Here is a 24,663-nt window from a genome sequence, read left to right on the forward strand (position 1 = left end):
GAAAAAAATACAAGTTTTCTATCGCTCTATTTATTAAGTACTCGAATCGCGTGTAACGTCTACATATTTTTTTTATATATATATTTATAATTCATATAATACGAAGAAGACAACAAAAAAAAATCCATACAATTGGGGATGAAACTCACATAAAGATTGTAAAGAAACAAATTCATACAAACATTATATATAGATCAAAAACCTATATATAGGGTAAAGTTCCTGCAGCATACTAAGTGAAAAAAAATTTGTCACATCAGGCTGTAACTAGCACATAGTTTAGCCCTGTGGGTAAGTATTTTAACCACGAAGTATTGTTAGGTTTTATCAAAAACTGTAGGAGGGGGTCGAATTTTTTGGAAAAATTTAAACAGTGAATTTTTGAAGACTTAAAACTTTTAAACAAAAAAATGAAAAAAAATTGACCTATATGTTTTCGAAGGGTTCTTTCCTGCTCTTTGAAAGGTGCAAAAACTTTTTAAAAAAATTCAAAATTTAATCATTTTTTTCTGGAAATCAAAAATTTTCTTCACTTTTTTTAAGATCGGTCTTTTTTTTATTTTTTTTTTTAAGTTAAAAATGTGTATTTTGATTAAGAAAATTTTAAAAAATCAAATAGAATTTAGTAGAACCGTATTTTATTATATTTCAGAATAATCTTAATCCTATTAGATAGCTTGACAACCTTCTTAAAAAAATTTTTTTAATTTTTGATTTCCAAAAAAGGATCAAATTTTAAATTTAAAAAAAAAATTTTGTACCATTCAAAAAATCAGGAAAAAACCTTTCGAAAGAATATAGGACAAAATTTTGTTCATCTTCCTGTTTAAAAGTTATAACTCTTCAAAAATTCACTGTTTACATTTTTTAAAACAAATCAACCCCCTCCACTTCCTTCAATTAGGACTTAGAACGCTATAGGAATTTTAACCCATATATATATGAGCAATTCCACGTGAGATTGAGGGGGTCTATCCTCCTATTCCTTCTATACTACGTTTTTGGGTGGAGGTTATGGGTCTAATTGAGTAAAAAAATTTTTGAAAAAAAATATTTATTATTTTTCGAGATATTTGCATTAAAAAAAAATTAGTGCAACTTTTTTTTTTAATTATTCATAACTTTTTCACTTTTAGTCCTAGCAAAAAGTTTCTTAAACGTTTTTTGCTCAAACAATATAGTTTAAGAAAAAAAATTAATTTTAAAAAAGTAAATTTTTTAAATTTATTTATTTAAAAAATTAAATTTGTTTTTAATTTTTAAACTTGTTATCGGGCTCCGTTTAAGCTGAAAAAATTCATGAACATTTCTTAATATGAGCTAAAGCAATGTGCCAAATTTGGCGAATACCCTATTTTTTGTTTTCAAAATAATAATTAATTAATAAAAATTAATAAAAAATGAAATATTTTACGAACAACTAAATTAGAATAATTTTAAAAACGCCATTTTAATGCTTATCAAAATCCGCATCCAACGAGACCTATATGAAGTATTTCGGATGAACGGATTTTAAATTAATAATTAATAATAATAAATATTATAATAATTAATAACATTTGAAAGAGTGACGTTAAACAGTTCATTTTTATTTGTTTGGAAGAGCAACTAATTCTGTGTCAAAAAAAGAATATTAAGTATTATTAAGAATCGAAAATTAATTCTAAAATGTTATTTAGAGAAAGACCGAAAAATACCGTGCCGAGATGGTAGAAAACCTACGCCAAGTTGTGCCGTAGGGTGTTTAATAAGCGAATTTCAATAATCATCTGTTAATAATTTATATTGTTAAAAATGCTATTTGCAATGGTCTTATTTGACAAATAATTAAATGATCTTCCAAACAAAAAGAATTAACTGTTTATCTTCACTCTTTCAAATGTTATTAATTATTAATTTAAAATCCGTTCATCCGAAATAGTTCATATAGGGCTCGTTGGATGCGGATTTTGATAAGCATTAAAATGGCGTTTTTAAAATTATTCTAATTTTATTTGTTCGTAAAATATTTCATTTTTCATTAATTTTTATTAATTAATTATTATCTCGAAAACGAAAAATAGGGTATTCGCCAAATTTGGCACATTGCTTTAGCTCATATTAAGAAATGTTCATGAATTTTTTCAGCTTAAACGGAGCCCGATAACAAGTTTAAAAATTAAAAACAAATTTAATTTTTTAAATAAATGAATTTAAAAAATTTAATTTTTTAAAATTAATTTTTTTTCTTAAACTTTGATATATTGTCTGAGCAAAAAACGATTAAGAAACTTTTTGCTAGGACTAAAAGTGAAAAAATTATGAATAATTAAAAAAAAACGTTGCACTAATTTTTTTTTAATGCAAATATCTCGAAAAATAATAAATATTTTTTTCAAAATTCAATTAGACCCATAACCTCAACCCAAAAACGTAGTATAGAAGGAATCGGAGGATAGACCCCTCAATCTCACGTGGAATTGCTCATTTATATATATATATATATATATCGTTTAAACAATTATTATTGGTGTAGTAAATAAATTTTCGATAATAAATTAAATATATATCTATTTATCTGTATTTATATATGGGATAAAATTCCTGTAGCGTGCTAAGTGAAAAAAAAGTTGATCGGATCGGGCTGTCACTTACACATAGTTTAGCCCTAGGGGTGAGTACTTTTACCACGAAGTATTGTTAGGCTTTTTCAAAAACTGAAGGAGAGGGAGGGGGTTGAATTTTTTTGAAAAATGTAAACAGTGTATTTTGGAAAACTTATCATTTTTAAACAGAATTGTTTATAAAAAATTCTCTTATCTAGCTTTAGAATTGCAATAGCTTCATTTATTTGTAAAATATTTTATTTTTTATTAACATTAATTTATTAATTAATTAATTTATATCTCGAAAACAACAAAAAAGGACATTTCAATATTTTTTGTGGTGAAAATACACATTTTTAACTTTGAAAAAAAAATTAAATTTTGAATTTTAAAAAAAAATTTTGTTCCATTCAAAACAGCAGGAAAAAACCTTTCGAAAACATATAGGTCAAATTTTTTTTATCTTTCTGTTTAAAAGTTACAAGTCTTCAAAAATTCACTGTTTAAATTTTTCAAAAAAATTCAACCCTTTCCCTCTCCTACGGTTTTTGGAAAAAGCTCACAATATACTTCGTGGTTAAAGTACTCACCCCTATAACATTAAACTATTTGCTAGTTACAGTTCGATCCAATTTAACTTTCTTTCACTTAGTACGCTACAGGAATTTTACCCCATATATATATAATATATAATATATAGCTTGTGCTTTGATAACGATACTAAATGCGACCTTTTTTTCTATAAACGAAAAAAAATCTTTTTTTTATTTATATGTCGCGCGTATTCTAATTTAAATATTCGGCAATATAATTATACACATCTTGTAGCAATATATTATAAATTTTCCTATTTTTATAATAATAATATATGCGTCACTTTCAAGCGAATAAATTTTAATACATAATTTTTCTTTTTCTTTGTTTTGTTTTTTTTAGATCTTTTGCAATGAACAAAAAAGCGTTTATATATACCTATATGAATTTATTTATACTTTGTGAAATTCTAAATGAAAAATTTATCTATGTTCACATCTCAGTTCAATCAAACATTTCGTGTTTTCGTGGAGGAAAATTATTATATTCGTTTTAAAATTAAAATATAATATAATATATAGAATATAATATTTCTATTGTGAAAATTACTAATTAAATAGTTATCAACACAATCAATTAATATTAATAGAAAAAAATTGCATAAATCAGAGAAAGTTACAAATTTTTATTCACAAAATGTGTTGAATTAAAAGAAATGACATTAATAATTTGTTCAAATAAATACTAAAAGTTTAATTTAATTATTTGCTTTCATACCCAGATCATATAAATATTAAAAAAAAACTAAAACTGCAAAACAGTACATGATTACGAATTCGATATTATTTTTTCAAAATTCAGAATGGTGAATCCAATATAGCTGAAGAATTTTTAAAAATTGATGAAATACGCTTGAAACTCGTTATTTGAAAGTTTTCAGTGTCACTATTTACAAATTTAACAGAAAAGTCACAATCAGTAATCAAGAAAATCTCCAAGTAATGAGTTTTAAGGGGGGGGGTATGATATTTAATTTTTTTTGCATTTTTAAAATTTTTTTAAATGAATGTATAATATTTCATGAATATTGTGTGAAAATTTCAAGTCGATCGGAGCAAAATTGACGAAGTTATGAGCATTTGAGCATTCAAATTACCGAAAAAAATTATTAAAAATGTGCCTTTTTTACTCCGAATTAACCATACCCCCCTTAAGGATATGTGGGTAAAGGACTTTTTTTGTGGTTTGAAACTACAAGGAACCTCGCTGTTCTACTCATTTACTATAACTTAACGCAAGAATAATAAAAATAAAGCAATAAATAGTAAAATAATGTATTTTATAATTTTTTTAATTTCATTCAGCAGTCACTTGCTCGAATTGGCGCTGTCTCCTGGAGCACAGGCACACTCAAGAAATGTCTGTATATGCGCCGGCATGTTTGTTTTCATTCTCGTTTAAAAATGTCACTTCTTAAACTGTTATTTAATAAATTTTTTAAAAAATCTTCCTCCACTTTGTATCCGACCTTTTTGAATTTTGAAAATCCGATATCCTCGCACCACCATCTGAGAGAGGCAAGCACTAATAATCCAAAAAAAATCTATTGATTGAGCTGATCATCTATTGCAGAACTATATTATTATTTCTTTATTTTTTTTGGTCAGTTATTACGAACCACTTAAAAAATTTGCCTCATGAATTTAATAATGTTTTTATATTATCTATTTATGTATATGAAGATACAAAACGACGTCTGGTTCATTTAAGTAAGCTTATATAGGTTTATAGTTGTATCAAGAATTGGAAAAACGTTGGTCAAGAAATGTCTATTAATATTATTAGTATTATTATAATTCGTATTATTTTGTATTTCCCAAATGGAAATAGAATTTTTCTGTATTTTTTTGTATATAATAAAATCCCTCGAATTATAAAAACTTTCAGCCTTATCGATTTAAACTAGAAATGTAAATTGCAGTCTAGCAAACATTGTCCATTGCATTAATTGTCGCTCGTTTTTTTTCATTTTAAAGAGATTATTATATGAAAATCTACATAATATGATGCTAATAAAAGTTTTGCTATTTTTGCTTTTTATAAAGATTTTTTGATTTTAATCAGTGATTGAACAAATATGTATTATTTTTTGTCAAATTACACACATTTGTAAGTTTGTCGTCAAACATAATCACAAAATTGTTTGCTTTCCTCTGTTCACAATTCTTTAAATGTATGTTAGATGACAATTTTTACTTAATTTTGATGATTTGATTATTTAATAATATTCGGTCTCTTTCAAATACTATGACAATTGAAATTTTCGTTCAATATTTAAAGAAATTTTTATTGTTTCTTTTCATTTAAATGCATATTTGAGCGAAAATTTTTTTTTCTTCAAAAAAAAGTCAGAGACTCTAAATTCTCTAATATTGAATGTTTCGCGAGTATAAAGGCCTAAACTTTTTTTTGGGAGGGGGAAAGTGACGTTTACCGATGTACCCATCGATGAACGGCTTCAACCCATTGTGCCTCGGCGCTGTCATCTTCTTTTTCGCCTTCAGCTTCTTCTCTTTCACCTCTATCGAGATCACTACACGAATTTGTTGACGGTGTTCTTGAGGCGTAAACATTTCTCGCTCTTAATTCTGCCAAGAAGTCGTGTTCCTGTTGATAGCGTCGTTGTAATTCCTCCCGCCAAGAATTACCTCCTCCACTGCTGTCGTCACCATCTTCAGCGACCTCGAAGTCTATAGATGAGGAAAGAAAAAAATCGTTATTATACTCTTTTTTTGATCATATTTTATATTCTTGAATTTCAAACACAAGAAAATTAACAATAAATTACTTCCGGAGGGTCAGTATTGTTAAATCACTATTGCGAACCATCAGACTTTCATTATTATTATTATTTAATTATATATAATTTATAACAAGATAATTCTTCTAGAACATCTTTTTTAATGTCAATTAATCTAATTTTTATACAATCTAGAATTAGCATTAATAAAATATTTAGCGCACCAGAGAACGCACGAAATCGATCTCGAAATTTTGGATAAAACTTGAAATATTCTTCAAATATTTTTATAAATATAAGTTTTTTACAATATAGGCACCCACTATTTTGTCATTTTTGCGCAAATCGATATTACAAATCAAGAAAAAAAAATTTGGCACATAAAATGTATGTTATTTCATAAAAACTCTACTTTGTTAACTTTTTGATTAAGAGCATGAAAGCTCATACCAAATAACGTTATAATATTAAAATTGCTTTCAATATTGTTTAAAAATCACTTAAGATTATTCTGCGTGGCTCTTGTTAGACGCAAGTTTAAAAAAAAAATTGAAAATTATCAAAGTACAAAGAAATAAATTTTTTTTATAAATTTATAGTAGAAAAACTGAATGTTAAAAATTTTTTGCAAAAAACTTAAAACTACGAAAAAGGCTAACCATTCTTCAAAGTTAAGAAAAACTGAAAATTGTTCTAAAAAAAATATTATTCTTTCTCATCCGGTAATAATTTCTTTCTTTTGAGCTTCGAAAAAATAATGTTTAAATAAATTTTCAGTTTTACTAGAAAATAAATTTCCTATGTGCAAAATGCCAAGACTGCTATACGGCCCAACATTGGCCCAGTAATGTCTGCCGAAGTACGGCAAACAATACTGGACCAGTATACTAGCGATCAATTCGTCCCATTATTAGACCAATATTAGCACCGATTCTCGGTTACTCCAATTTGCCATAATTGGGCCGAACTCCGTCACATTACTGGGTCAATATTGGCACCAATACTTGGTTATTCTACTTTTTCATAATTGAAACGAACTCTGTCCCATTACTGGGTCATTATTGGCCCATTGACGGCTGATATATTGAATTTATTTTGACAAGTCATTTTTTTCCGAGGAACAAAAAATAAAAGTGGCAGAACCGAGTAATTTCGGGGCATCCCAAACTTGTGGAAAAACTGTCAAGGGCCTTGTCAGAGCCTGAATTTAAATGTGGCTAAATAGGGCAATTTCTGCACGGGAGTGATTAGCGTGTTAGACTTCCATGCGTTAGGTTGCGAGTTCAGTTCTTGCGAGCGTTAGAAATTTATCAAATGTTTAAACAGTTGCGGTTTCTGTCAGGACTTATAAATGTATAATGAATGAATTAGTTAATTAATTAATAATTATAATTTTTTAAACTTTGCCAATATTGGGCCACTGATGGCAGTCAAAATTAGCCCAGTAATGACGTCTGATACTTGGATGCCGACGTCTAACCGCAGTTAACACCACAAGAGTCGGCCAATACTGGGCCAGTATTTGGCCGTTTTAGTTTTTGCACTTAGGTTGTTTTTATGAGCTTAAAATTTTAAAAAAAATTTTTTTCTCTTTTAAAAACAATTTTCCCCTTTTTTTTAACTGAGAAATTTTTTTTATTTTTTTCAGTTTAGAAAAATTTTCAATTTCTTTAAAAAAAATAATAATAAATTAAAATATAACACTCTATACAAATTTATACGTATAAATGTCAATTATCTATCACAGAAAAAAACCTAACACAGAATGAGTCGTGTATTTTTGTTGCACATCAAAATGAGCCAGATTGGTGGCGCCACTTTCTATGACGTTTAACATTCACTCATTATGAGTTGCAACAAAAATGAAACTAGATTTTTTCTGTGTATAAAATGTATCCTGTATTACGTGAAAACTTACATTTTAGCTGTTAGCTTTAAAAATATGTATTTCATGTCCTATTCCAAAATTCGATACTTTTGCATATCCAGAATAAAAAAACAATTATCTAGAACATATTTTATCTAAAAAATGTGTCAGCTAGAAGTAATTATCTAAAGACTAGAAAATTGAAAAAAATTTCGCGAACGTCAGGCACTGCTGAAGCATTTGTAAACGTGAAAAGCAACTTTGAGGTTGACTATATATATAAATATATATATATATATACCTAATATAATAAGATAAATTATACGTATATAATAATCTAAATGGAGTTTCCCCTTTTTGTGAAGCAGTTATATGTCTAAATATTATGTCATTGTAATAAAGAAACATCAAGATTTGAAAAAGATCGTATAAGTATAAAAAGTTTGGTGTGCAAGTGTCTCGTGATTTTTTTTCTTCTTTTTTTATTGGTATAAATAAAAGACAAAAAATGAATCTAGAAAAAAGATGAAGAAAAATAACTTACCTAGCGGCTTTCTGAAGTTATGGCGGCCAAAGTTGTGAGACTGATCCTCCTGGTCTGAGTCTGCAAGCCACCAGGACACATTCAAAGAGGGTGCATATCACACACATTCCACAACATGTCTAGGTTTTTCGTCTTTGTAAGTTTTTTCAAATGCGTTTCGTCAATAATGATCTATGAATTTTATTTTTCAATTTTTTTTGAAATGTTAAAAAAAAATTTTTCAAAGGGATTAAGAATTTAAAAAAAAATAAAAATCGTCATTCAGTTTTTGTTCCTTATTATTCGCCTCTGCGGACTTGCTTGAAGGATGAGATAAGACTAAAATGTTTCTAGAACTAAACTAAATTTAACTTATGCAGGAGAATGCAATGAACATTTTTTGATTGAGATTGAATATATATAGGTATATATGTAAATGAAAATGTGTGTGTTTATATATATATATATATATATATATATATGGGTGATTCTCCGTGTAGCACACAACTTGCTTTTTTTCACGTTGTGAAAGAAAAATCTCAAATAATGTTCACATAATATTTCGATTCCAATGTAAAAAGGTAATTTCTGTGATTACAAACAAAAACCAATAGTTACTTTTGTATTTATCATTATAATTTTTCGTGAAAAGTGGTTTTTAAGGCTGAAAACGTCAAAATTTGACCTGTCCCCACAGGATGTTTAAACAAAAAAGTTAATATTTTTAGCAATGTGCACTAATAAATACAATTTCTGTTGCTATTTTAGTATTGTATATTGTAGTGGAATTGAATAAAAAAACGTTTGATCAAAAAAATAATTATTTTCTTTTTTTTAGCTATTTATACTTGACTGCACTTTTGTGTGTTATTCTGCGTTTTATTATTAAACATTGAATTATTTAAATAAAAGTCAAATGTTAATATAGTTCTACTTCAGTAACAGCAAAAGTTATATTCCTTTAGTTGATCCATGAAGGAAGTAATCAATTTTCTAATTGATTTATCCTTTTTTTACACATTTCAAGATTCAAATTTGTACAGGACATCACAAAATCGTCTCCACCGGCATCCACCGACCCTTCAATATTTTTTAAAGAAATTAATTAATTAAATAATAAAGGTTAAATAAAGTGTAGTTATATTATTTTAGTCTGTATATATGTGAAACATATGAAACCGATTAAAAATAAATGATAATTTTCTCAAAAAAAAAAAAAAAAAATTATTAACGCCAGTTCCACTGGTTCCACTGACCCCAGGCGTCTCCACCCGCCACAGAATTTCCACCGTCACTAGTATAGTGCAAATTTAATACACAATGAAACAAACGAAATTAAAAATATTTATTATAAACTATCATAGCTCCGGTAAGTTTACTATAACTTACCAAATAAATTTCTATAAATTACCGTATAAATTTCCATAAATTACCACATAAATTTCCATAAATTACCTCGAAAATTTCCGTAAATTACCGAAATCAAAATTTTTAATTGTCGTTCGCGCTATATATATTTTTGTGAATTACCCCAAAAATTTCCATAAACATTTTAAATCAAATTTCAATTATTTTATAGAATTCAAAAAGCAAAGAAATTTTTTTTTAATTTGTTTAAAAAAATTTTTCCGGCCCACCATGGATATTTATTTCTTGACACTTTATCTTCAAAAATATGTATTGATATTTATCATTACGATAAAAAAATATTTTTAAAGTTTCAGACACCAAATCGTGCGCTACGCGGAGAATCACCCATATATATGTATTTACAAAATGTGCCAGGGATATCTTTTTTTGAGAATTTCGTATTATAAAATTTTTGTAGTCGGAAAATGGCATTCGAGATTTCCCTTATACGGCATTCAAGGTCGAAAATGAAAAATTTACGATTTTGTTTAGTAGATTCTACTTATTTAGAGCGAGGCATACGATTGATTATAATAATTATAAAAAATTTTACTAAAAAAATTTTTAAAGGTAAAAAACTTAAAATTTGCAAATTTGCTCGTCGATTGGAACTAAGATTCTTTTTTTTTAATTGAAACATGTTAGTAAAGTTGTGGTCAATAACAATGAAATGAAATAATGTATTTTAATTAAAATTAAAATAAGAATATACATAATTTCTCACATTGGGACAATTAATGTAGGTGCAAAATAGAAAAAAAATTATTCAAGTATAATTTTCATAAAATTGCAATTTATGATAATGAATATTATTTCAATCGAAAGAAGAGTTCCCTATAAACAATATCTACAAGTATAGAACAACTAAAAATAATATATAAAGCAGCAAGTGTCCAAAGGCAGCCATTGGACAATATTTTTTCTTCCAAAGGCACAAATGACAAACGTCTCGCTTTTAGGTTAAGTAAATGTTGCATTATTCATATGAAATAGTTTAGTTTACTTGAATCAATAAAATAAATGTATTGCATTAAATAATTCTTATTTAAATCAAGAAACAAAATATTTCAGTAAAATAAAAAAAATAATTATATAAATAATGATTTTATCAATCGGTCGACAAAATATTAAAATAATTGTTTTGAATAAATCATGGAGGCTCTCATTGCGGAGACGGAAAACAACCCAAAATTTTACATTTTTTTGCAGAGAACAATTATGATTTATCGATCTAGTTTTTTTATAAATAAAGATACATCTTTAAACTTTTAAAAAATACATTTCATTTCTAAGAAATGTCAAATTGGCGGCCAATATGGCGAATTTAAAGCGAACGATGTTTTTTTCAAAGGGTAAAATGGGGTACACTATTTGCAAAATGTACTTTATTTGAACGTAGAACAAAAACCAAAAATTTTTATAAAGTAGACATCCTAAAGAATAGGTTATATACTTATAAAATAATCAAATAATTGAAAAATGACAAAATGGCGCACATTTTATTTTAAAAAGTAAGAGTTTTGCACTATTTTTTCATTTTTAACCCTTTGTAATAAAAACTTTATTGTTAATAATTATACCATATTATATGTATAACCCCAGAAGAATTTAGTTATCTTTAATTAGCCGCAAACACGAAGTTAATTGGTTGAATAGTTTAGAAACTAGGATGTACCTACCCGAGTTTGAAAAATCTTGTTTCGAGAAATAAGCGTTTAAAATTTGGAAACTTTTTTATATTAAATATTCGTATTTTATTTTAATTCACGCAAATCATCAACATCTATAGGTTTTTGAGGCTGCTCAACATGATTTTGAGGTCATATTTATAAAATTAAAAACGGAGGATCAAATATGTAAGACAATTTACAAAAAAATGATCGGATTTGACTAATTTTTATTACACAGCACACAGGACATCGGTGAGTTCAAGACCCAATGGGGACCATTATATGTAAAGCTGAGCCCAGAGGGCAGCACCATAGCAAGATCGTGGAGCGCCAAATTTTTGATTTCGGTTAAAATGACATTTGATTTTCTTCTTGTTTTGATAAAATAAAAACATGAGTAACGAGATAAATAAATATTTTTCTTGGTCGTGTGTGCAATTGAAAAACGAATTACGTAAGCGAGGACTTCGTCTTACAGGTAAAAAGAAAGTTTTACAAGAAAGGTATGTATATAAAATAAAATAATACATCTAAGAAAATGTGTAAATATATGCAAGTGTAATCATAAATACAAATCTTTCTCACATAAAGTTTCAATAAATTGTGTTTAATTTGTCTTAAAATATTAATATTGTTGTTTAAATACATTTAAAAGTATTATAAAAACTCCGAGTCTTGTAAAAACAAAATAAAAAAATTGAGGTTATGTTGTCTAATGAAATAAAAACAATTACTTATTTGCATATTGAATATTAGAAATATTGTAATTCTATTGTAATTTTTAAATGATTAATAAGTAAATTTTGTTTGTTTTTTATATTTTTCACAATATAGTAATGATTGAAAAAGAATAAAATCAAATTAAATAAATATTTCATAAAATACAAATAAAATTTGAATATATACGACAAACATATTACTGTCCATTAAAAATTAAGTAAGTAAGTAAGTAAGTAAATAAGTAAGTAAGTAACTAACTAATTACAACGCTGTCTGAAAATTGACCATAATGACTGGCAATAACAGACAACAGCTGACCGTATCTGCTTGTCTCCTAAAATCTTTAAACAGTTACCCACACTTTATTATAACCACAATTTCTTATTAAATGATTTTATTCGTCTTTTAAGTGAACAAAAACATTTTATAATATGTTTATTAAATATCATGGAATAAACTCGATTTGAAATTTAGCGCTCTACGATCTTGCAGTGATGCTGCCCTCTGCTGGCCAAGTTTGGCCGTGAGGATCCCCATAGAAACGAAAATATTTTTTGGATCGCAAAATCACTTCACTTGTATATGAGAGATTCTTTTTCAATCGCCCCAGCCCAAAAAGTCAATGTTCTGGGATTGGCTTCATACTTTAGTAAATTGTTGTCCTATATGATAGTAATAAATCCCTAAAATATAAACTCATTAAAAAAATATTTGTAGAAAGTAGAGGGGGTTGAAGTTTTGACGTTAAGGGTAACATTGTCATTTTCAAATCCGTATAACTATGACAAAAGTTAATGGATTTTAATTTATCTATAATGAATTTTAATGCATTTTTCACGTACTTTTCAAAAATGTATACAAAATTAAAAAAAAATTTTTGACCCCTTTTTTCAAAATCAACCCTTATTTTTCGATTTTCACCCCTTCGGGAATTTTTTTTTTTTTTTTAATTTATTTTCATTGGAAAGCTGAGGTTTTTTCCCATGAGCTATGTAAATATGAAAGTGGGACAACAATAATTTTGTGAGAAACATAATATTAAATTAGGCGGTGCCTACCTAAATCCTCGAAGATGATCTCCAGGTATACCCCTTATCGGCACCGCCTACTTTAATATTCTGTTTCTCACAAAATTATTGTTGTCCCATTTTCATATTTACATAGCTCATGGGAAAAAATCTCAGCTTTCCAATGAAAATAAAAAAAAAAAAAAAAAAAAAAATACCCGAAGGGGTGAAAATTGAAAAATAAGGGTTAATTTTGAAAAAAAGGGGTCAAAATTTTTTTTTTTTAAATTTTGTATAAATTTTTGAAAAGTACGTGAAAAATGCATTAAAATTCATTATAGATAATTTAAAATCCATTAACTTTTGTCATAGTTATACGGATTTTAAAATGACAATGTTACCCTTAACGTCAACACTTCAACCCCCTCTACTTTCTACAAATATTTTTTTAATGAGTTTATATTTTAGGGATTTATTACTATCATATAGGACAACAATTTACTAAAGTATGAAGCCAATCCCAGAACATTGACTTTTTGGGCTGGGGCGATTGAAAAAGAATCTCTCATATATAGCTTTCAAAAAATGCAATAAAAATCGATTTTTTGAACCCCCGCAATGAGAGCCTCTCCTTAAAAACGAATAAAATTTGTGATCTCTAGAATGATTTGTCAACAAAGAAACAAAGAAACGAATGAAATTAAATTTGGTATTAGAATAATAAATAAATGCTTTAATTAAATATAAAGATTAAGGAAGAAATTATAAAATTTGTCCTTAAAAAAACTAAATGAAAAAATTAAAAAAGTACTTATTTCATTAAATAATTCAGAACGTTATTTCTTTAATGCGAAAGTAATATTATAAGATCTTGAATGCCATATTTGAGATGAAGCACTAATAATGAAATTACAAATGATACACCATGCTCGTAATGAGTTGAAACGATTGAAACATGATAAAACTAGATATGAAATTTATAAAAGAAAAATTTATGATTTAAAAATGAATGATTCCTATAATTCTATAAATGAGAGAAATCGTTTTACGTGTCTAATTACAAAAAAATATATATGCTCCTATCGTTGCTACTCTAAACGATTGGTATCATATGTAAATCCCAAAAATGTGTGAAAAAAATATTTTTATAACAAATTTTTGAGATCCACACCTAAAAATAAATTTGAAACACTCATCAGTAAGTACTCTCACCTGCCCTTCGCGCTCGTAACTGCGTAAATAAGAAAAAATAATTCCACGAAAAATGAAAAGAAAGTGATTTAAAAAAGACCATGCTATCGATTTTTTCATTTTAGGAAAATGTTTATAAAACGCGATAGCATGGACAGAATTCTAAAGAATTTGAAATATCTCCAGCAACTATTTTATTCATTGCCAGAAGAAAAGAAAACAATAAATGACCATGTGTAAACTGCATTCACATCGGATAAAAAAAATATATATATGTATATAGATAAATATATATATAAGAATATATAAATATATATATAAATATATGTATAATTGTGTGATAAAGCCGCTGTTGATGATATGACACAGACGTACCTGAATTTAATTCCCTGACGAGTGTCGACATAGCATTAGTGACGCTGTCGGCAGCTACCAACAAATCATTCCTTAAGGATCTTCCCAAGCTATTGTTCCCACTGCTCGATCCACTTCCGGGTAAACTGTTTGTCCTGAACGCAGACCTGACATCGAAAATCTCTATTTTCTTGGCGCAAAAGCAAATAACTTTCAGCAAACGAAAAAAATTAAACATACTCAAGAAATTTTCGTTCAGCATGCTTTTTATTACAGGCTCCAAATAAAATATATATATATTTGTTGATAAATTATACTATACAATAATGGACTTTCTACCAAACCTAAGAATATTTTAACACTAAAAGACAAGCGCACAATAAACTATACATGTATAAATGTCGCATTTTCAATTCTATACAATTATTATTTAACATAAAATCTTTCTTTCTCTGTTTCGCGCTCTCTTAATTAATCATTTAAAAATAAAATGCGGAATATTACCGCGCTTAAGAGTCGATTTTTTTATACTAGCAATTGACTTGTCACTGAAATACCGAATCATTTTTTGTTTATTTTTTATACACAAGAAATAAAATTTCCATTCTTTTATGAGGTGCGCATTATTGCAAAATGGAAATCTTAATTCTCATCACTGTAAATACCATGCTGAATCAATTTACAAATACATACAAAGTAACTAAATAATTACAACCAAACTATACATAATCATTTTGTTTCGTAATCATTTCAAAATTGTAACATCTCTCAAAAAGTTATATCACAAATTGTAATTATAAATCACGGTGCGCCAGAAGATGGTTTAAATAAAAATGAATTGGCACTTAAAAATTCTTTTTGATTATGATTCTTAGATGAATAACAAACATTTCTCAATAGTTTTTAAAATCAGTTTACGTGCCCGATTTAAATAAAATTGAGTTTTTATATAAAAACAGTGTTTTATGGGGAATCAGAATTTATTTAATCTAATAAATACAGTAATAAATGATAAAATAATTACTTATTTTCAATTTTACATATAAATAATTATATTGCTGTAGTGTGTTTGTCCAATTTTAAAAAATTTAATTATAATGTTAAAAGAACGATTTTAAGAGTGACAAAATTTCTTTAAGAGAGTCGAATGGTCTCTGAAATTTTTTGGCAAGAAGAGATCTTTAATTATCGCTCTATAAAAACAGCACTAAACGTGAAAATGATAAACGTTGATGTTAAAATACTTTCTTCTCGAAAGACGGACACTTTTTACAAAAGCAGCTAGAGATCCTTATCTTATATAAATTTCCTAAATCCTAAAGATTATACGAATCCATACAAAAACACGATTGCAAAACGAAAAGTAATATAATGAGGGGTTCATTACCTCCTGCTGCCATCAGATGGCAGCAGCATGCAGGGCGCACAAAGTCGCAGCTGTTATTAGATTATTTTTCTACTTTTTGTTTTGCAACCATGTTTTTCTATGGATTCGTACAGTCTTTTGGATTTAGGAAATTTATAAGATGAGGATTTTGGCTGATTTTGTTAAAAGTGTTCGTGTTTCGAGAAAAAAGTATTTTAAAATCAATACTATTTCACGTTCAGAGCGATAATTAAAACTCTCTTCTTACCAAAGAATTTCAGATACCGTTCGACACTCTTAATGCATAAATATAAAACAAGAAAATAACTTCATTGTTAATAAATTTATATGAACCCAAATCTAAAACATCTATTATCTATATGCATATAAGTATACATTAAATAAATTCTGGTTCCTCATAAAACAAATTTAAATATTTAAAACTCAATTTGTTTTAAATTGGGCACGTAAGCTAATTTTAAAACCTATTGAGAAAAGTTTTTTATTCATCTTAGAACCATAATCAAAAAGAATTTTTAAGTGCCAATTCATTTTTATTTAAACCTCCTTCTGGCGCACCGTGAAATTATTAAAGGGAGGGCACCTACTTTAGAAGGTCAAAAAATGTGTAAATTTCAAGAATTTTTGTTTCCAATAATTAATTTTTCTTTTCCTTATCAAATTTGCACCAAAATTGTTGTTCACATGATTTTATTTAAGAGGTTGTATGGGTAAAAAAATCGATTTTTTTTCTTTTTTTATTTGATAGTATCTAACATGTCAACAATATTTTCTCAAAGTTTTAAAATAATGTGAATAAAACTCTATGAAAAAGAGAGAATTTTCGAAAACGCTTTTTGTTTCGACCGGTACCTAGTGCAATTGATTTTGAATTATTTAATCCTCTATATTGGATCCTCCATTTTTAATTTTGGAAAAGTGACACCGGATCCGTAATCAGCGACCCCAAAAACCCCAGAGTAAAGATTTTTAAACGAATCCGATGAAATAAAAAGAAAATCTGACGTTTATATCATTTAACTTTAAACGCTATGTTTTCTCAAAACTCTATTTTTGAAGACGGTAGTCACGATTTCTCAAAAATAATGAACAGCTTTTTCTGAAATTTGGCACACTTCTTCTAGATAGTATTAACTAGTGTCAAAAATTCAAATTTTGATCGTTACAAAATGCAAATTGTGTGTTGCAACTTTTAATATACAGAGTGTAGCAAAAGTAAGGAATCCCTCAAATATTTTTTAGCAATTACTAATTGGTAAATCAAGTGAACGGAATCATGGCCCATATGAGACCCAGCGGCTTGCGCTTTCTTGCGATTTGCAACTAGATAATATTTACAATGAAACTCAATAGAAATTATTTTATAATTCTTATTTGATTATTTAGTTTCAGTAACCAAGTATTTACACTATTTAAACTGCAGTAGATTTATTTGAGGCAAAAGTTAAAGGAAGCAGAATAATTTTTTCAATTTTTATTTAGCGTCTGACTTACGTTGAAAAAAATTTAAATAATTTAAGTTTAATATTATCTTAAAATTTAAAAAACAACGATTTGTTGGCCTATCTGATTGTATTTTGAGTCTCCTCTACTGAAAACTTACTAAAATAGTGTGTCGTAGAAATACATATTGTTTAGTTTTTATAAACCTGTCTGATTATTAAAATATTTTCTACCATGTGCTCAACCTACAATTCATGTTATGGATTACACATGCTAACCAACAAAAAGAAAATAATTCAACCATCAATTCCAACATTGCCAAGTCAACATTTGTAGTTGGTGAAAATGCAATTTTAAATTTAATCACCCATATATATTATACCTTATACAATTTGTGATGTACTTCGAGAAATGAGAAACATGATTTCGATTTTACATTGTACTTTCATTAATGATAAAATATACAATTAAAAATAATTAAAATTCACAGTTAAATTAAAAATTACAAAATTAAAACATAGATTAATTCTTTGTCACGAAACAATAATAGTAAATTTCTTTTTAAATCCACCGATTAAAAATAATATATATATTTAAATAAATTACAATTTATAATAATAATAAAAAAGAATTACAACGAAAATGAATTGAGCAAATTTCGAGTTTAATACAACTACAATAAAAATTTGAAATTTAACAAAAACTTTTTTCTTCGATAGTTTCAATCAAAGTTACGCCGAAATATATATATTTTTTTTTTGTTATACCTTTTTATTTAATAACATACAGTTTTAAACAGAGCCACTCTTGAAAGAAAAACTACACAAAACTTATTAAAAATAATATACCTGATATGGTTAAAAAATTCTACGCTTAAAAGAAAAATAGTTTGTTAAATATTTCATAAAAAATTTCTTTTCAAATCAGTTTTTAAAATTCGTTTCAAACTACATTTGTAAAGATATTTAAATTAATTTTTTAAATTCGTTAGAAAATTATTTTTAAATTATGAACTTTAACATTTTAAAAAAATTTCTCACATTCTTTTTAAAATGGCGTTTTTAAATTTTATTAAATAACAATATTAACAATATTAATATTGTTAATAATAATAATAATAATATATATATATATAATATTAAAATGCTTTTAAATGTAGCTTCATAATAAAATATAATAATAATAATCATAACATATATGAAAAACAATAAAAATCGATGAAGTTTGATTTTAAAAATTATTTGACTGTGATAAGCAGCACACAACGATTATAACGTGAAAAATTACTAAAAGCATATCGACACGTCATGCTTCTTTTTTTTGCCAGTGTTTATTAAAAAACATGCTCATGTAACTGAAAAATTGATGGATGATCACATTGGCCAAAAGACGAATTAAAATTCGAGCTTAAATGCAATTTTTCAAAATTTTTTTTAAAAACTATTTTAATTCTCCATTTCTCAATTATTTTAAGAGTGATAAATGCATTTTAAATATTACATTGTTTTTAAAAAGCATTCTTCAAAATGAATTTTTTGCTTTAAAAATAAAATTCAACACTAACTTAAAATCGTAGAAAAATATAAAAAAAAACAAGTTTCCTTTAAGTAAAAAATTACCAATATGACCAAATATTACCAAAATAATTTTGAATAATTGATGAGGACTTTTAAGGCTGCAATTAAAATGTCATGAACGCGCGCCTTTTGGCCAAAGTTTATTTCTGATATTGATCATCAAATGAAAATAACATTCACTCGTATTTTCTACTGCTAAAGCATTCGGTTCCCCTCCCCCCCTTCTTTTCAATTTGACTATATTCAAAATAGTATATACGTCTTTATTTCAGTTCGCAATACAATTTCCTTCACATGCCCTCCTACCTTACATCTCCTCCAACACAAGAGAGACTATCCGGTATAGGATTCTGTACCGTTCCTAGCATTGCGTTTCCAGACATATTGGCTACTGACGTTGTGGGCACTGGACTTTGGTAGCTTTGGGACATGGTGTGTTGATTTTGATGCTGTAATGTTGACAATGGTCCACCAGGTGTCGGTGGTGCTGATCTACTACTGGGAATTGCACCCGGTGGCAGTGGTGGAGACTTTGTACTTCTTGGTGAACTGTTTGGTGTCGATCTCGGTGATGCTTGGTGATTCTAATAAAAAATTGCCAATTATTATTACCATCATGACATTTTTAGCAAAGCAAAGTGTAATCCAAATATTCGCAATAACATTAAATTAAAATTTGTTAAAAAAAATTCAATCCAAAACTGTATAAAACTCATTTTTAGTATGAAATGATGTGTCGATAATGCAGGAAAGCAGATTTTTTTACCGTATATGTCATTGAAAAGAATTAAAGAGATATTAAACCAATTCCACTTTTGGAATAGAAATTTTTCAACATCGCCCATTTCGTAAGGAATTACTTGGGATTAAAAAATATTATGAATGTTTTCTCTTCAACGAAATTCATAATTTACAAATATTTTTAGAATTAAAAATTTACGAAATATATTCGATTAATTGAATACAATTTGCATTTAGAATAGAAATGAATTAAATTTTTCTAAATTATATCCATTTTGAGAGTATTGAAAAAAAAAAATTTCCGAATTAAGTAGAATTAATAAATTCAGTTTTATCGAATGTCAGATATTTTTTATTCTTTTCAATTCAAGCCATTTTACCGGGTTGCATAAAATGTTAGAAGTGATGATTAAAAAAATAATAGAAAAAATTTTTAAAATAGAAGAAGTTCTTAATTAAACTCAATCAATTGTGTTAAACTTCCGTACGGATTTCGGATGATAAAAAAAAAATTTCGAAAATATTTTAACAAACCTTTAGCATTTTCATCAAGCCCTCGAGTTGTACCATAAGTTGCCGCCTGGAATCTTGAAGGGTCGCCAGATGACTCTCCAATTCATCTTTTCTTTGCCTAAGAGCTCTTAATTCCGACATCAAAGCGGGATTTTCTAACCCAGCTGCCTCGATTTCTTGTTGTCTCCTGTACGAGTAAAATCAATCGTTACTCTGGATATCAGTTTTTAAAAAATGGAAAAATAACAACAGCAAAACTCCAATTCCTAGAGTTAAAGGAACTAATGTTTACTTGCTGGTAGAATTTTTTTAAAATATAAGCAGCTCTTTGAATTGAAGGATTGTAATAACATATGAGAGATTTTAATATTTCTGAAAATGACGGAATTCTAAAGTTTTAACGATTTGTTATCGTAATCAATTTGAAAAGTAACAAAACATATCTTTAAAAACTCAAGGGAAGTGGTTAATTTTTAGAATTAATTCTTAGACATTGGGAAAACAAATTTCCGCACCAAAAATGTTAACTTACTAAACAGGGATTAATGTTTCTTGTTGATATGAAGATTGCAACTTTAGAGAAATTAATTCCTAAAGTAAACAAAATACTTGCGGGTATGGATTCTAACAGTTAACAAAAACTAAAAATTAATTTACAGACCTGAAGGAATTTAAGGGAGTTATTTAAGTTATTTACAATTAGAGAAAATAGTTTAACGAATTGAAGGATCCCATTCCTAAAATAATGTACAGGTTTCCTAATGTGGGAAAACAATTTCCTCAAAGGAAGAAATAGGTAATAACAAAAGAATTGATTTTAAATCCAAAAGAAGAAATTATGTTTAGAAAAAAATTTCCAAGACTTGTAGATTGAAAACGAAATTTTAATTAAGGAGAACTAATTCCTGGAATTGGAAGAATATTTAAGGAATAGTTAATAATTGATGAATAATTTAATAATTTCAATTGAAGGGATTCTAAAGTTTAAACTATAAATAAAATTTTGTAACAAGTTACAGGAAATTATTCTTTACTGAAATAATTCTTAGATAATAAAAGAACGAATTTTCAAAGCAAAAAAAAATTAATTTTCTAATCAAGGATTGATATTATTTGAAGATCTCGCAAAGATTGCATCTTTAGAAAAATTCCAAAAATTCCTGCAAAAATTAATTTCTAAGATCCCAACATTTAGGAAAAACTGGAAATCAATTCAAATACCTGAAGATATTTCCTTGAGATAATATTAATAACTTAAGGAAATAGGGAAAATAATTCAGTCAATAGGAGAGACCTATTTTTCTAATTTTTTTTTATTTTACAAAATTCCTAACCTGGCAGAAAATTTCCTCAAATAACGGATGAAATTCCTAAATAAGTTTGAAAGAAAATTAGAAAAGTTAGAATAATTAGGCTTTTTAACGTCAAAAAAAAAAACTTTAATTAAAACTAATTCCCTAATTCCTGGAGTTGGAGGAATTTCTGTTGTTTTTTTTCAAGAATGTGGCGACGATGTCTCTACAATATGTGTTTAATGTATGATAATGTTGTATTAGTAAAGCATTAGTCTAAAGCTTTTTAAACAGTTATATTATAGTTTATAGTGTGATTTTTTACTGTAAGAGTGTTTTCATTTTTCTACTACAATCTAAAAGTGCATCTATGCAACCAAGGATACATAAAGCTGAACCAAAAAATTTTTTCGAACATGCGTGATTCTAGGATGGTACGATGGGATGATCACGAGGTTGAGGCTCGATTTAGAGGAAATTAAACGACACAGGTATACCTTAACCTTGCAATCTCTCGCATTATTTCTTTATTTTTCGCCTCCAATTGAGAGATCAATTCCCTTTGCGCCCTCGATGTTTCCAATGATGAAAGATTTGCATCCGATGGTGCTCGTCCTTGCTGAAGAAATAATATTGCCAATTAGTAAGAATTAATCGTAAAAAATTTAAAAAAAAACATTCTATTTATTTCACATCTTTTCCAACTAATGTCAATTGAAATACTGGACAATTACACTCACCATTTGCTCCGCTTGTGACATTCTGGAAGCGGCACGAGGCTGTGAAAATGATATGAAAATAAATATTAAACCCGGTTAATTTCATTAGACCGAAATTATAAACAACTGTTATTCTCTCAACGAAGATCGGGGGGAAATTTGTTGTTAACCTAGAATTGAAGTTGAATAATGTTTACTTTTTTAAACGACTTACAACAGTTCGTGCCTCTTGAGCCAATCGTTGTGCATATCTAGCTATTAATTTATGCTCGTCGTCCATTCTTGAACTGTCCATGCTAATTTTTTCCAAAAAAAAAAAATATTTTTTATATTAATTGTATATTTGACAGTAAATAGAATATAGTTTAGTTTTAAAAATTACCTTCGTAAAGTGGAACGGCTATCCATGGATCCAGCGTCAAAAGGCGCCATGAATCCTGAATCCGGAAATCCATTATGAGAAGGTAACGGTGAAGGAGGTCTGAAATTCGAAAATAGATATAAGAAATTTAAATGAGCTTGAGTTACATTAAATGATATTTATTATAAAAAAGTCCACTTACACAATGTGTGATAAATCCAGAGTTTTTTCCGGCTGTTCTGGAAACCTTGGTATGTGATTTTTTCCCTTCTCGGGAACACATCGAAAGCTCTTCCTCAAAGAATGACCAATTTGTTTACTCGGTGACTTCTAATGACAAAAGTAAGACTTAATACCTTGTTTAGAAATAAAATTAGATTTAAAAACAATGTTTAACTTACAAAACTGCTGTACTCCCTCGTATCATGATCATTGTTGTGAGTACCCGAAACTTTTCCTCGCCAAAAACAATCTTGACAAAGTTGGTACGAGTGACACTTTTGGCAACGATACCTAAATCCCATGAAATTTTCCTTGTGACAAGCGTCACACATGGTAGGATGAGTCACTAAACAAAAATGGATTGAAAATTTATAAATTATCAATTCAATGATGTGAAGAAATTATAATTCAATTATGCACATACCGGATTCAACAGCAGCGACTCGATGATAAAGAGGGAGCCAAATTAAACAATGGGGTCCTGGATCAGACATTAGGGTATCCAAGAAATCATTGACAGTGACTTTTGTGTTCTAAAAAAGTGAGAAAAAATATAATCTTAAATTTAAAGAAGGAATTAAGGATTATTATTATAAATCAATACTCACCGGGAGAAAAATCGAACTCGCTAATGATTCTGAGTAACCGAAAGAAGGTGATTCATAAACAGCGGCCGGCAAAGCTAAAACTTCTCTTAAATATTCATCGAATCTCCAATGAATCATGTGACCATTACTGTCAGATATTTGTGAATAAATATCTGAAAATAAAAATAGACATTAGAATTATATTTTTATATCATCAAAATTAATAAAAAGAAAAAAATTCACTTACATCGAAATTTGTCCATTAATTTGCCAGCACAAAGTGTTGCAAGGGCCACCTTGACAGAAAACACCGAAATTTTGTTGCCCTCTCTAAAAACGAAAAAATTAAGTTTTTCATAATAACTTGTAGGAAATAATATTAATTTCTAAATAAAAAAAAAATTTACTTAATAATTGAAAATAAAAACTTGTATTTTAAAATTGTTTGTAAGTGAAAGAAAATTTAAATAAGGAAAATAAAAATATATCCCATACCCACTATATGCCGCTATCAGCCAATTCATAAGTAAGGCCGTTGTTGTATCAACTTTAGCTTGTTGCGCAACTGGAACTCTTTTATTTAAAGCATGAAATAAGGAAGACAAAAGTGTTTCAAGTCTTGATACGCCGAGTGAACTCGATGGCTCTAATGTATTAAGACCATTTTCCCTGAATGCCTCGATTACATTCCAAATGTCAACATTGTGCACTGAAACAATATTCATATTCAAAAACACTAAAATTTAAAAAAGAAACAATTTATTTTTAATTAAAATAATTTTAAAGGGAAACATGATTTTTACAAGAAAATAAAAGTAAATATTTTTTTAATCTCTGAAAGCTAATTAGTCTTAATTTAACAGCTCTAATTAAAATCTCATTCACGATTTTCAGAGAAAAAATATATTTTAGCTTGTTAACAAAATAGTCGTCAAAAGTATGTTGTTGACCCCAATAGAACTTTAAATTGAAGATATATATATATATATGTCAAAAGGACAAAAAATTACAAATTAGAAACAATTGGCGAGTGTCATGAGATAAAATATATTTGTGTCAGGGTGCTTTAAATCTAATTGTGCTTTGAAAAAAAATATGAATAGAAATATATTTTTTTTACTTAATTTTAATATATTATATTTGCTTAGAAAAAGAAATTT

The 24,663-nt window shown here is 27.4% G+C and overlaps 1 protein-coding gene across 7 annotated transcripts in view; it reads right to left on the reverse strand.

Moving 5' to 3' along the window:
- Positions 1-3: 3 nt before the first annotated feature.
- Positions 4-24,663, reverse strand: part of LOC127286099 (dystrobrevin beta-like) — a 43,936-nt gene continuing 19,276 nt past the window's right edge. For 3 of the 7 annotated variants that reach the window (XM_051312394.1, XM_051312395.1, XM_051312396.1), the window contains exons 3-17: positions 23,999-24,212; positions 23,751-23,833; positions 23,525-23,676; positions 23,341-23,449; positions 23,096-23,262; positions 22,897-23,024; positions 22,716-22,814; positions 22,548-22,629; positions 22,355-22,393; positions 22,112-22,233; positions 20,344-20,509; positions 19,375-19,652; positions 14,683-14,828; positions 8,331-8,390; positions 4-5,869 (exon numbers count right to left, since the gene is read on the reverse strand). In XM_051312394.1, the coding sequence (XP_051168351.1) occupies positions 5,610-5,869; positions 8,331-8,390; positions 14,683-14,828; positions 19,375-19,652; positions 20,344-20,509; positions 22,112-22,233; positions 22,355-22,393; positions 22,548-22,629; positions 22,716-22,814; positions 22,897-23,024; positions 23,096-23,262; positions 23,341-23,449; positions 23,525-23,676; positions 23,751-23,833; positions 23,999-24,212 (2,105 nt within the window). In that variant the 3' untranslated portion in view covers positions 4-5,609. The remainder of the gene's footprint in view (positions 5,870-8,330; positions 8,391-14,682; positions 14,829-19,374; positions 19,653-20,343; positions 20,510-22,111; positions 22,234-22,354; positions 22,394-22,547; positions 22,630-22,715; positions 22,815-22,896; positions 23,025-23,095; positions 23,263-23,340; positions 23,450-23,524; positions 23,677-23,750; positions 23,834-23,998; positions 24,213-24,663) is intronic. The other 4 variants (XM_051312397.1, XM_051312398.1, XM_051312399.1 and 1 more) reach the window with 4 other exon arrangements.

The sequence above is a fragment of the Leptopilina boulardi genome, unplaced genomic scaffold, assembly GCF_019393585.1.
Source record: "Leptopilina boulardi isolate dan_hultmark-lab unplaced genomic scaffold, ZJU_Lbou_2.1 LbouV2_347, whole genome shotgun sequence".
In the NCBI taxonomy this organism is placed as follows: domain Eukaryota; kingdom Metazoa; phylum Arthropoda; class Insecta; order Hymenoptera; family Figitidae; genus Leptopilina; species Leptopilina boulardi.